The sequence below is a fragment of the Girardinichthys multiradiatus genome, chromosome 19 (genome assembly GCF_021462225.1).
Source record: "Girardinichthys multiradiatus isolate DD_20200921_A chromosome 19, DD_fGirMul_XY1, whole genome shotgun sequence".
Classification (NCBI taxonomy): Eukaryota; Metazoa; Chordata; class Actinopteri; order Cyprinodontiformes; family Goodeidae; genus Girardinichthys; species Girardinichthys multiradiatus.
The window spans coordinates 3,444,356-3,458,497 of record NC_061811.1 but is presented as its reverse complement, the minus strand read 5'-3'; the positions used below and the strand labels follow the sequence as shown (position 1 = coordinate 3,458,497).

Here is a 14,142-nt window from a genome sequence, read left to right as displayed (position 1 = left end):
TCTGGACTGATGATCTGTTGAACACTGAGCAGCAATTACTTCAAATACAAAGAAAAGATTTATGACATCTTTATTTTAAAAACACAAAAAGAGGTGTTTTATTTAAGGTGGATGTAACAGCATTACATTCACCTTAGATCATAAAGTGAATTAACAGATATCTCAAAAAAATCAAATATTAAATCAATGCTGTAAACAGTTCTTCAAACACCCTTTCTACTTATGCACAATTAATCAATTAAAAGACAAGCAAACAGAGGATGTGCACTCAGCGGGGTAAAGGTTTATTCTGAAAAAGTTATCATTATGTTTTCCTTCCAAAAAATCGATTATATTGATATGAGAGACTCTAAATACACTCAGAGGAAAAAGACGGTTGTGTTGCTGCTTGCTGACCTCAAGATAAATTGTCATTTTGGGTTCATGAAGATAGATAGGTTTCCTCTTTGACCCTCATTATATAGTCTTCGGGTCTCCTCTTTAAAACACTTTTGACCGTTTGCAGAACTAACTCATTGTAAAAGTTGCATTTTAATAAATATATGAACGTATCATAACACATAAATAAGAACTGTATTGCCAATAAGGTAATTAAAAAATATACTTTTATTGTGGAGTTTAAAATGTACACATGTATTACTCTGTGTGTGCAGACTGATTTGAAGGAATTTGGGGAGACGTTTATGCTGAAAGGAGAGGAGCGGAAGTTGCATTTTATTTTGTAGTAGTGTTTACACAGCTGATGTGGTGACGAACTTGTTGCAGATCAGGAGCGAAATGCTGAATTTTACAGCATGAGAAAAAGAAACACGGCAGCTGGAATCGTCCTTTAATCTGTGAGTATGTTTAAAAGTATTTCTGAAACGTGATTAGCTTGTAGCTTTAGCTTTATTCAGACTGTACAGCTAAACAGCTTCCTGTCACATATTAATGTTGAGGCCATAAGCCTTCGCCCTCTTGACTGCATCTAAAATTGTTGTTTTCGTGTGTGTGTAAATATATCTTCCATTTAAAGCGTGTCTCTTTCCTTTCTATACACAGCTGACAGAGGACGGAGGATGTACCCCGCCTTTGAGCGGCGCCGCTCGGAGCTGGTGGCCCGGGAAAGGAGCGGACACACGGCTGTGGTGGCGGACAACCTGCTGTATGTGTGGGGAGGCTACACGGTGCGAAAAATACACTGACATGGCACCAGTGCCGCTATGCAAGCAAATCTACATCAGCATTTGAGACTTGCACCTAAGCGACAGCTGGAGGGGTTTTCTTATCCCACTACTTCTCCGTTTCGTCTCTGTAGTTTTGGTCGTTTCGTGCCCGACTTGCAGTGGCCTGCCGCGGAACGTTTTGTTTCGACCATGTGTCATTTCTTACTCCATTTCAAGCCAATGCTCGTCAGTCATTGTCTCTCAGCTTATTTCTTTTTGTAGTTAAGCATTTTCATGATTTATGGAGATACTTCTCATGTAGAATTGAATTGATTTGTATATTATCTGTATGCCTGTGAATTAGCTCTTGGTTAGAGGGACCACAGACAGGACAGCGGTTACTTTTAAGCATACATGCTTTATGTCTTGTCCAGATCAATAAAATTGGAAATAAATGAATAAAACATTTTATCACATCCTATTTCCCTTTAGTTTGGTTCTGGCCCAGGTTTGGGAACGTCTCTTTTTAATAAAAGAGAGAATATGACCCCACATCATACTAAAAATACTCTGGTAAATACAAATGATTACATTACAGGATAATATAGATTATTATTTTAAATAGTCGGCTGCCAAAGCGGAACAAAAATGTTTCTCTTGTGGGTACAAATGGTCTGTACGAAGCTGCACGTGGTTAATGGCTCCTTTTCGTACCGAACAGAGATAAAAAGTCCAGCGGTCTTTTATGCCTGGTACGAAATAGCCATTGGTGGGAACCGAATCACTGTAAACATCCAATTCATTCTTCCTTTTCATAACTGTAGCCAAACATTTAATGAAATAATAAAATAACTGTGTGTGGATTGATGCCAGTGAGTAATAAGGCTGTTTTATTTTGCAGTCCATTGCTGATGAAGAGATTTTTATTCCCAGTGATGAAATCTGGGTCTATGACTTAGAAGGAGGTATATGGTAAGAACCACAGTTGATCCACTGCTGACCTTCCAGCTATTTGCTGCCATGTCTGTGGTAAAATGCTTTCTGACAGCAGTGAATGCAGTTCATCCACTGTTTCTGTTTAAAGGCAGGTGTTTCACATGACAGGTGAGGTCCCTACCTCCATGTCTGGGACCTGTGGCTGCTCCCTGAATGGAAACATGTACATATTTGGAGGATGTGATAACAGCGGACAGACCAATCAGGTTAGAGTTGGTCACCTTGCTGTTTTGTTCAGTTTGTTTTTACCACAACTTGAGCAGAATTAGGTGCATACTAGCAAAGTGTTTACACAGCCCCTGGCTAGAATTCATACGCCCTGAATGTTTTTACATTTTGTTCCAACCACAGACTTCAGTGAGTTTTATTGGGTTTTTATGAGACTGACCAACATTTGATCGTGGAAGGAAGATCATACATGGTCTCCAGGATTTATGTCCATTCTTCTTTGACCATAGATGATGTGTTGCTACTTATGTTGTAAACTTGACCTTAGTGAACAATGTCTTATTCTTATTTTTATATTTTTACAGTTTTCATTTTTATTTTATATATTTTTTATTATATATAACTTGTTTTTATATATTTTACCTTTGTGTGAATCTGCATGCTTCCATGTGCCTTTTATTTTGCTGCTGATACACCTGAAGTTTCCCCCTAAGAAACAATGAAGGACATTTCTATTCTATTCTATTCTATGTTCAGTCAGATTGCATGGAAAGCATGTGAACATCAGTTTTTAAGTCTTGCACAGATTCCTAATTGTATTCAGGTCTTGAATTCAGGTCCTGTTGAAGAGAAGCATCCCCACAGCATGATGCTGCCCCCTCCATGTTTGACCATCATGAGGCCGTGTTCGGGGTGATGTGCAGTGTTAGTTTTGGATGCAGATAGGCCAAAAAGTAGCAAACTGCAAACAGGACTTCTTCTTGAAATCATGGCCTACTTCCTGTCTATTTTCTATAAAGGCCACATTTGTAGAATGCACAACTAAGAGTCGTTACATTAACAGATTCTCCCACCTGAGCTGAGGATGTCTGCAGCTCCTCCAGAGTTACCTTGGGCTTTTGGGCTGCTTATCTGATGAATGCTGTTCTTGTCCAGCCTGTCAGTTTAGGTGGACGTTCTAAGTAGGCTTGCAGTTGGTCCATCCTGTCTCCATGTTTAGATGATGGATTAAATGCTTTTTTTTTTTTCAAAAACTTTATCTATGACCATCAAGGAGTATGAATACTGTTTCAAGGGACTGTATAACAAACCTTTAAACATGTATAACACGATTGCAATTTTTGAAATATTTTATGAATATCTTCTGTGTTGTTTACTTCCACCTTTAGTAACTTGGAGATTTAGTTTCTTTGGTTTGCAGTTGTAGACATAAAATTCTCTGATCTCTTTCAATCTGTCTGATACAGTCACGTGATCAACCCTTTTCAACCAAATAAAGGTACAATTATTGGTGATTTAACATTGAACACTGTTAATATGAAGGGATGACTGTGTTTTGTCTTGGAACAGATGTTCTGTGTTGACCTGACAGACGGTAAATATGTGTGGAAGAAGATCGTACCAGAGTTTGGTTCTGCTCCCTCGCCTCGAGACAAACTGTCCTGCTGGGTTTATGATGGAAAGTGAGCACCACAAAATGACAAATTTATTACTTTTATTGTGTCTCTTGGTCAAAAGTTGGTACAAGGGAGATTTAGAGAAACAACACTGTGAGAGAGCCTGCAGAAACACCAGGATATATTTACAAAAAGTATGCTTTTGTTTTATATGATTATTAGAATTATGGTATAATAACAGTGTGACGTAAATAATAATAAAGGTATAATGTAATGACTTTTATTTATTTTTATATTAATTTAATACATCTGCTTTAGCTGCAATATAGAACAAACACCTGATAAAGTCAGTAGTTTTCACTCAGAATAAAACTGTTTTCCCATTTAAGCTCTAAAGCTTGTATTATAGAACAACACAAGACTGACAAGCTGATAGTAGCTGGTTAATTAGTCAGGCTGTCTGTTCAGTGTGCCAGCCTGCAGTCAACTGGTTAACAGACATCGCGCTTACAGTTAGCTGCAGACTTACTTCAATCAGAGCGGTTGGTGGTGTTCCTTTAGTTTCCACATCATGACTGTCTGGGGTTTCTGTTGACGTTTTCTTCTTTATAAGAGACGGACAAGTCTATAACCTTTTTTTCAGCCAGCTGACTGGCAATGCATAGCAATAGGTTGGGGGGTGGGGGAAGTAAATTACTCTATGCTACGTGCAGCCAGAGAAAACTCTGGTCACTCCAAGACTTTCTGTAGCAACCATTAATAAACGTAGGAACAGTGTGGTGAAAAACCTCAGCACCTGGCACATTTACATTTATCTAACACATGTCCGCATGCACACGAATCATCAAGTGTCAGGCACGGTGGTGGAGGGGTGATAATTTGGGCTTGATCTGTGACCACCTGTAGCGCATCTAAAGCTTATCTTGGTGACTTAACGTGAAGAAGCCATTCTACAACTAAAATGTCAGCTGAATAGAGGAGAATTGAGGTGCTGGTCCTGCCAAGTACAGTCTAGTCCAAACCACAAATAAGATGTTCTGGAATCGTTACAGAGCTTTACAAAAATCTTTTTCTGCCTATCTCAATAACCTGAATTGACGATGTAAAGAGCTATGAAAGAGACTCATGCAAATATGTTTTCTGGTTAAGGATGATTAGCATTAGAGCTGCTGAGGGTATTTCTTATTGATTCATGGTGCGTTCTTAGTGTTTTACTCATTGCTACTTTATTTTTGTGTTGATTTATGTTGGATGGTTTATGGCACCTTAGGATACTGTTAAAGTTAACTGTACAGTAAACCGACCCAAACATATGAAGCACGATAAAACAATCTGAGGAATGTTTTTGGGATCACTTTGTAATACTTGTTTATACATTTTCCATCCTAGCAAACTGTTATTCTTCTTTCAGACTTATCTACTTTGGAGGATATGGTCATAAGGTACTGGCTGATGTCTCCAGCAGGAACAGAAACTTCATCCTTGATGAACCGTCCGGGGTAATTTGTTGTATTGAAGGGAAATCTGCTCAGCCAAACAGAATTAGGCATCACAATAACAGAAAAATAAAAGCACAAGAAGTGTAGCTTTCAGTTAAAATTGTGAACTGGGAATACATGAACTGCTGTATATAAATGGTCTCATTTTTGTTTAATCTTTCTGTTTGCAGCTGGAGGATTCATTTTGGGGATGGAACAATGAAGTTCATATATATGACCCTGTTGAAGGCAGCTGGACTGAACCCCGAACTCATGTAAGTCCATCCAGAACAACACACATACTGTCCTTCAGTTGGGAGACTTTCTGAGACGAGACCCTTTTGATGTTTTTCACCTGCAGGGTCGCACTCCTGCTCCAAGAGCAGCACATGCCGGCACCACGCTTGGCTGCAAAGGATACGTCTGTGGAGGCAGAGTCATGGTGAGGGCCCTCACATGCTAGTTGGCACCAGATATTTATTTACACTGTGAAAAAGGTGCATATTAAATTGTTTTACTTCAGGTAGGGTTGGACTATTATTTCTTTTTGTTTAATGCTGGAAGACTTAAAGATATTGTTATAAACCTTCTACAAATTCAGAACCTTACATCCATTTCCCTGGTATTTGGTAGATTTGACCTTTAAACTGTGTGACTTTGGTCAAATATTTTGAGTTTCGTTCCAGAAGCTCTTCCCAGCAGAACTTTGACCTGTTCCTCCTAACAGAACGGCTGTAACTGGGTCAGGTTTGCAGGCCGCTCACACACAGCTTTTCAGCTCTGCCCATACATTCTCCCTGGCACTGAGATCAGGGCTTTGTGATGACCAGACATGGACTTTGTTGTCTTCAAGCCTCTTTGGAACTAATTTGGTGGTATGCTTTGGGTCATTATTGCTAAAGCTTTAACTTCCTGTCTGATGTCTTAGATGTTTCTTTAATATTTCACCAAAACTTCATGATGCGATCTGTTTTGTGAAGTGCACCAGTCCCTCCTGCAGCAAAATACTCCCACAACATGATGCTGCCACCTCCGTACTTCACAGTTGTACTTGCAAGCTTTCCACTTTTTTCCTTCAAATGTAACAATGGTCATTATGCCAAAACACATCAATTTTAGTTTCATCAGACCACAGGACATGCTTCCAAAGGGTCTTTGTCCTTGAGTGTATTTGCAAGCTGTAATCTGGTTTTTTATGTTACTTGTGGAGTAATGGGTTTTTCCTCTCTGAGTGGCCTTTCAGTCCATGTTGGCAAAGGACTAATTTATCTGTGGATAATGACTCTCCTACCAGCTTCTTCACAAGGTGTTTGGCATTTGTTCTGAGACTAATTCACACCTTTTACACCAACACACGTATATCTCTGGGACATGGAACCCATCTCCTTGCCGAACAGTGTGATGGCTTCTGTATGATTGCTTGAACATCTTAATGTGGCGCCTCCATCCATCTGGAAATTGGACCCAAGGATGATACAGACTTATGGAGATCCATAATTCTCTTCCTGATATCTTGACTGATTTATTTGATTTTTTCTATTATGTCACACATGGAAGCAGACTGTTTCCAAGTGAAAACATCCTCTGATTATTCTGACATTTAGCAAATCGAAACACTTTCGTTCATCCTAACTGACCTGAAACAGGGAAAGTTTAGTCTGACTTGAGGTCAGCCACTGAGGAAAAAATGTTTGTGTCTTTTCATCCAAATATCTGGCTTCAGCAGAACGTGTGCATTAATAACCTGATCCAGGACTGCCGTTTGCCAATTCATCCTCACAGGAAACCAGAACGTATGACATTCATTGCCTAGATCTTGAATCATGGACGTGGACTGAAATGTAAGTAAACTGACAGAATTCTCCAATCATATAGATTCTGGTAGTAACACGTAACATGTATGACCAAATATTAGCTTAACTTGCTCAATAACATGCAGACAGTTACCAGGTTATTGATATGTTTCTCATTCATATCCAGAGTTCCTTTATCAGCCACTCCAGTGGGCAGATCATGGCATACCCTCACAGCGGTGTCAGAGACCACCATGTTCCTGTTCGGAGGTCTCAGTGTAGACTGCAAACCAATGAGTCAGGATATTTACCTGCATATTCATTCCCATTGCATTTCAGTTCAGGTCTCTTAGTTCAGATCTGTTCATCTTTCTGTATCTTCCACATTAGGTGATGGCTGGTTGTTTGACGTTGAAACAAAGAAATGGAGAGAGTTTGAACATCCCTATCAGAATAAACCAAGGTACCAATTTATACATTAAAAGTCAGACGTTCAGATAAACAAACTACTGCCCTGAATGTCATATTTAGATTTGGGCTCTTAAAGATTGATTACAACAGTGCTTTTCTTGAACTGACCTTATGATGCACTACAGATATGAAACGTTGGTGCACAATGTAGACTTTATTATGGCCTTTCACTAATCCACACCTTCAGGCTCAAATATATCCAGATATTATCGAGGTTTTTCTTAAAACCCCAATAAATGTAAACTTTAGCCCCTCATTCTTGAAGCAGGGAAGTATTAGGCTGCTGTAATAACCGCCACCGTGCTTGACACTTGGTGTTCCTCACTTTAACGGCCTCATCTTGACTTCCTCAGACACAGTTCTTACCATTGTGGCCAAATAGCTCATTTTTCATCTTGTCTGGTCCTAAAGGTTTCTACAGAAAACATTTGGCTTGTCTATGTGGGCGGCTGGATTTTAGTTAAGCTTGTTGAACAGTAGAGATGTTTGGTTAAATATGTCTCTTTAACAGTAGGGGTGTATATATATATTTGAGCATGTATGTGTAATTTTGACCCTGTGTGGATCAGAGAAGATCCACTATGAATTAAAACATTTGCACCTTGTGTTTAAAAACTAATAAAGTTATACTTTGTTTTAGTGTTCCACCCAATAGGAAGACAGGCTTGAAGAAATGATTAAAAGTCCCATATTAATATGACATTCATGCCGGTGATGAGTGCATGGAAGTCTCTGTCCAGACCTGAATATTTCCCAGAGATGAACTTGAAGAAGAGCAGTGAAATGTGACCTGAAGCTGAGAACATGTTTTGATTTTTCCTGCCCAAGGTTGTGGCACACAGCATGCGCCAGCAGAGACTCAGATGTGATTGTGTTTGGTGGAAGCTGTGACTACATCCTGCTGGTAGACACTGTAAGCATCGTGTGAAACACCTCCTGCTCCTATTCAGTGGGACTTAGCAGCATGTTGTAGCTCGCTCAATGTTTTATTTACTAGCTTTAAAATACAGTATATTTGTGAAAAAACTTCTATGTGATGAATATTGATTTTGTAAAATAATATAACTATTTTTCAGGGACATTGCAACGACGCGCTTGTTTTCCAGACGCAGCCGCATCCTTTGTTCAGGTAACAAACATCAAGAAACAATTTTAGGTCCATCCGTCCGTCCGTCCATCGTCCGTCCATCATCCATCCATCCATCCATCGATTCGTCCGTCCGTCCGTCCATCATCCATCCATCCATCCATCGATTCGTCCATTCGTCTGTCCATCATCCATCCATCCGTCTGTCCGTCCGTCCGTCCATCATCCATCCATCGATTCGTCCATTCGTCTGTCCATCATCCATCCGTCCGTCTGTCCGTCCGTCCATCATCCATCCGTACGTCCATCCATCTGTCCGTCCGTCCGTCCATCATCCATCCATCCATCCATCGATTCGTCCATTCGTCTGTCCATCATCCATCCATCTGTCTGTCCATCATCCATCCGTACGTCCATCCATCCGTCCGTCCATCATCCATCCATCGATTCGTCCGTCCATCCATCCATTGATTCGTCCGTCCATCCATCCATCGATTCGTCCGTCCATCATCCATCCATCCATTCGTCTGTCCATCATCCATCCGTACGTCCATCCATCCGTCCGTCCATCATCCATCCATCGATTCGTCCGTCCATCCATCCATTGATTCGTCCGTCCATCCATCCATCGATTCGTCCGTCCATCATCCATCCATCCATCCATCCGTCCGTCCATCCATCCATCGATCTGTCCGTCCGTCCATCCATCCATCCATAAGTCCATCCGTCCGTCCATCCATCCATCGATCCATCCGTCCGTCCATCCATTCGTCCATCCGTCCGTCCATCCATCCATGGATCCATCCATCCTTCCTTCCTTCCAAACAGGACTGTGGGGATGCTGGTTACTTCATGTTGGAGATCTGCCATTAAAACTTAGCAGGAATCCTGTTTTTAGTCATGTTTCTATAAATAGGACTTCCGCTCTCAAAATAGAAATGTAATTAGACTTTTTTTTGTCCCTGACAGGATTTCTAAGGATTACATCGCAAAGAATGTGAGAAACTTGGAGAGCCTCAGAAATCAGCTTCATCTTCTACCTCCCAAACTGCTGAAGGCTCTGCAGATGAGGATAGCTTTCTACAGGCCTTCAAAGAAGCAAAATAACTGTTGAACATGGTCTAAATGCCAAAAGAGCACTATATCATAAAGGGTTTGACAGTTTTCCTTTTAAAACACACTGTGCAGAATATTTTATGGAGTTTTATTTGAGTGTTTAACAGATTTTGACCTTTTATGTTGTGCAGTGTCCAAACCATTATGTTCAGTTTATGTGATGGCTCTTTATTAAATAAGCTGTTTGGAAACCATTGCATGGAGATGATCATTATAGTACAGTGGTACTATTCAATTGATACCCCTGCAAACACACATAGCCGTTTTTTTCCTCACACTTTAGTTTTGTTTTGCAGAAAAAAGAAACAGAATCAACTTTTTGTTTGACACATGCAGCTCCATGTTTTACCACTAGGTGGCAGGACCCTCTTCAATGTTTGGTTTAACTGAGTTCAGCAGAAATGCAGCTGTGCAGACTGTAAGCCAGTCTAGTGTTACACTCTGTCTTCAGGTGGAAAAGTGCAGAAACTGTGGTTGGGAGGAGAACCTTAAAAGCAAACATTTCCTTTGCAAACCTTTGCCAGAGTATTCATGGAAGGTTAAGGTCAAACGTTGCACCTAAAATTGTTTATTTTATAAAAGAAAAGGCCCTGCTCAAGAAGGGGGCCTGCACTGTTTGCAAACACCAAAGCTCTGCAGTCACACATTTCCTTAATAAAAGTTTATGCACTGTAAGACACAAATACGTGTACAGTCTGAGGCATCCCAGCAGGAATAGTAAGATGACATGACACTCTGTTCTCCAGATAACAAACCAAGGAGGCCTTTGTCAGTTAACTTGAAGCTGCTCTGCACATGGAGCACCTCCCGGCATCAGTTCAAGTTTCTGTTGAGCTACCACACTGCCTCAAGACTGCCAGACCCGGGAGGGACCAGGTTTAAAGCTCAATCCAAACATCTCTTTGCAACAGTACTCAAAAATAGGGTCAGATTAGATTAAAGTAACCCTAATTATCTTTATTTAAAACTGTAAATAGTTTATCTTTATTTCTGCTGGAGTGACAGCTGAACAGTCAGCTAAACTCTCTTTCAATAGTATCCATGAGCTCTTCTTCTGATCCATCATACAGGATGACCGGCATGGGGAGAGAAGGGCTGTGACAGCTGCCAAAGGTCCTGCGGAAAGTGGATTAAAAGGTGATTAGAAGCAAAATCTTCAAACACTATCAGTTGTCAGGTTAATGGTCTCATGTCTTCTCCACACGGTCCTTCACAGTTATCTGCACAAACAATACTGACCTGTTATACTGATCCCTTTAAGGTGAATTTGATCAGGTCACCACTTCCTTCATACGCCGCTGAGCACAGATATAAATCATTTATGAGAGTCGTCTACTTACTGTTGTTTATTGCATGTGGGCACGCTTTCCAAGAACGTTCCACCTACTGAGAACTTCTGTGTGGAGGGCTTTGAAGAAAAATGGGAAGAGGAAAATAAACAGAGCAATGTAAAAGTATTCATACCCTTTTAGCTATAGTTTTCAATGTCTTTTATTGGGATTGGATCATAAACCAACACAAAGCAGTTAAGTGAAGCATGCTTTTGTATTCACCCCCGTTTTTGCTAATACCCCAAAATAAAATCAACTGGTTACCGTCAGAAGTCACCTAATTAGAAAACAAGAGTCCACCTGTGTGTAACTTGTGTGTGTTCTGTTTCTGGTTCTGTTTGTTGAAGAACATTAGAGAACAAACAGCATCATGGAGACCAGGAACACAGCACACAGGTCAGGGAGGAAGTTGTGGAGATGGTTAGGTTCTAAAACAATATACCAAGCTTTGAACATCTCAGAGCTCTGTTCAATTCATCATCTGAACATGGAGACCTACCATGACATGGAGGTCCACCTAAACTGACAGGCTGGATATGGAGAACATTAATCAGCCAGAAAAACAGCCAGAGCCATGATAACTCTGGATCCACAGCTCAGGTGGGAGAAGCTATCAACAGGTAACCTATAAGCTCTACTCTTCACAAATCTGACCTTTAATGAGGCCTGGCCAGAAGAAAGCCATAAGAATACATGTCAGCTGTTTGCCACAAACTTCAGCATTGTGTTGTGAAACTCTGACACGGCACAACACCCTGAACAAACCATACACATGATAAAACATGGTAGTGGCAGTATCATGCTGTGGATATGCTTTATTTGAGCAAGGATAGGAAACTTTAAACTTATTCACAGGGACTTTTCATCCAGTCTGACTGAAACGATTTAGTAAATTAAAGTTTCTAGAAGGTGGAGATATACAACAAATGAGCTGCAGGTGTGACTAAATTACACGCAGGGGGCCATGTTCAGCAATGAAACGACTTCCTCTAGGTGTTCCTTGTGGGGTGTCGAAGTAAGGGGGTCTGAATGTTCTGCTTTCTGTTGGCCTCACATAAAATCCCAGTAAAACATAATGAAGTCAAAACGTCACTAAATGTGAAAAGGTTGTGAAGGATGTAAATACTATTGGAAAGCAGGCACCATTTATATTTCTGATTAACAATGAATAAAAAAACCTTACTGTGTGAAAACTTTGAAAAGCAGTTCAAACGGGTCTTACATGACGCTGAATGACGCCTACAGGTGTGTGTTGCTTCCTGTGTGTAAACACACAGTTGTTCCTCTTGTTTACATCCTGCGGCTCGCGCCGTGGGACACGTGGCTCGTCCAGCTGTGGGGAGGACCTTGTCTCGTCCTCGGTGTCCTCCCTGCTGAAGGGACACAGTCCACGTGTTTTGGACCAGATGAAAGTTCTCCTTGGAGAAGCCCCCTGTCCATCTGTGTGGTCTCCCCGGAATGTGTCGTCGTCCTCTCCGGAACACTCGGAGTGGGGCCCCTCGCTGTGCCGCCCCTGAACCTTGCGTTGGTTGAATGGACCTCTGACCTGCTGGGATGGATGGACACCAGCTCCTCCTGCTCTGGTCACCTCGCTGACACACGCAGGGGCAACTTTCTTGCCCCTGCTGGTTCCGCTTCCCATCGCCGTGCTTCTAAAGATCAACTCCTGTTTGCAACTTTCTCTTCAGGCGCACCGAAGCCGTTCAGATCAGAACATTACCCGAAATCTGCCTCCTAACGGGTTAAAGGTAGAACTCTGCCGGAGCAGATGTTCTGGAGGACATAAATATCTTCTCTGTAGATGTGCAGACGCTCAGTTGGGAGCGTCCTCACATGTTCACAGGACCAGACTGAGTCAGAGCCGCAGTCCAAACTTTTTAACAACCATCAGGATGAGAGGCTGTGGATCCGTTACATAACGCAGCTTGGACCAGAACCTCAGGGAGAAAACCCCGCCTTCTGCGGAGAACTCACACACCAACCCTGCCCAAAAGAAAGCAACACTTTTCACGGTAGAACCCTCATTTCCCATTTAAAACCAGCTATTAAAGACATTTTCCATATAAATATACATTTTCTATAAGAACAGTTTAGACATCCAAGGGCTTCCAGGGGCTTGTAAAAGTAAGGATACTTTTCCAACAAACTTCAAATCATTTTTTACTAGGCTTTTATATGATAGAGTGGGTAAAGTGGAAGGAAAATTCGTTTTTAACCGAGTAAAATCTTGAAAATGTTCTGTACATTTATGTTCAGCTGCAGATCCAGCTGCAGGTCTTTAGTGGGTACATCTCTACCAGCTTCTCACATCTACAGATATTTTCCTCTTTCTTTGCGGCTGAGTTCAAGCTCAGGTAGACTGGCTGGAGAACATCTAGGAAGATCAGTTTTCAAGTTACAGATTCTCAACTGGATTTAGGTCAAGACTTTGACTAGGCCATTCTAACACGTGGATATCCTTTGATCTAAACCATTTCGTTGTACCTCTGACTGTATGTTCAGGGCAGTTGTCCTGCTGGAAGTTGAACCTTCACCCCAGTCTCCATTCTTCTGGAGCCTCTATCAGGATTCCTTCCAGAATTGTTCTGGATTTAGCTCCATCCAACTTCCCATCAACTGTGATCAGCTTCTCTGTCTCTGCTGAAGTAAAGCATCCCCACACCATGATGCTGCCTCCACTATGTTTTCACTAACTCTGGTTTAAACTTCTCCACAACTTTCTCTATGACCTCACTGCTGTGTTCCTTGGTCTTTATCTCTAATATTCACAGAACAGCTGAATTTATACTGACGTCTGATGGCAATTGGTCATAAGAGTAAAGGAGTAACACTTCCTGGTGTGTCAGTCTATTTTTTCGTCCTTTGTAAGGTCCTCTATCTGAATGTTCTCGGTATCAGAGCCATCTTGTTGCCCTTTTGTTCAGATGGTAGATCTGTTTTTAGGATTGTGAGGTAGGTGTGAGTGGATTTCTGCTGACTCCATTCTGCAGTGACAGATTAAGACTTTAGCACTGAGAGAGGACATTCCTGTGCAACAGCCTGAGCTTCCCAAACATTGTTTTTTAGGCTTGCACGCATTTAAAATTTTAAATAGTCCCAAAAGAACCCAGAGTAATAAAAAAAAATGCTGTTTGCAATCTTTCACTACTCAGAGTGTGTC

The 14,142-nt window shown here is 41.2% G+C and overlaps 1 protein-coding gene across 3 annotated transcripts; it reads left to right on the top strand.

Moving 5' to 3' along the window:
- The first annotated feature begins 700 nt into the window (after positions 1 to 700).
- Positions 701 to 9,845, top strand: LOC124855885 (kelch domain-containing protein 1-like). Of its 3 annotated transcripts, XM_047346011.1 has the most exons (14): positions 701 to 836; positions 1,042 to 1,166; positions 2,047 to 2,117; positions 2,230 to 2,347; positions 3,660 to 3,772; positions 5,118 to 5,205; positions 5,376 to 5,459; positions 5,546 to 5,626; positions 6,967 to 7,025; positions 7,165 to 7,274; positions 7,368 to 7,440; positions 8,277 to 8,361; positions 8,525 to 8,577; positions 9,505 to 9,845. In XM_047346011.1, exons 2-14 carry the CDS (start codon positions 1,059 to 1,061, stop codon positions 9,647 to 9,649), a joined length of 1,188 nt encoding a protein of 395 aa, XP_047201967.1. In that variant the 5' UTR covers positions 701 to 836; positions 1,042 to 1,058; the 3' UTR covers positions 9,650 to 9,845. The 3 variants fall into 3 exon arrangements, with proteins under 3 accessions (XP_047201967.1, XP_047201968.1, XP_047201969.1); XM_047346013.1 differs by lacking the exon at positions 701 to 836 and having other exon boundaries at positions 1,050 to 1,144; XM_047346012.1 differs by lacking the exons at positions 2,047 to 2,117; positions 2,230 to 2,347.
- Positions 9,846 to 14,142: the final 4,297 nt, after the last annotated feature.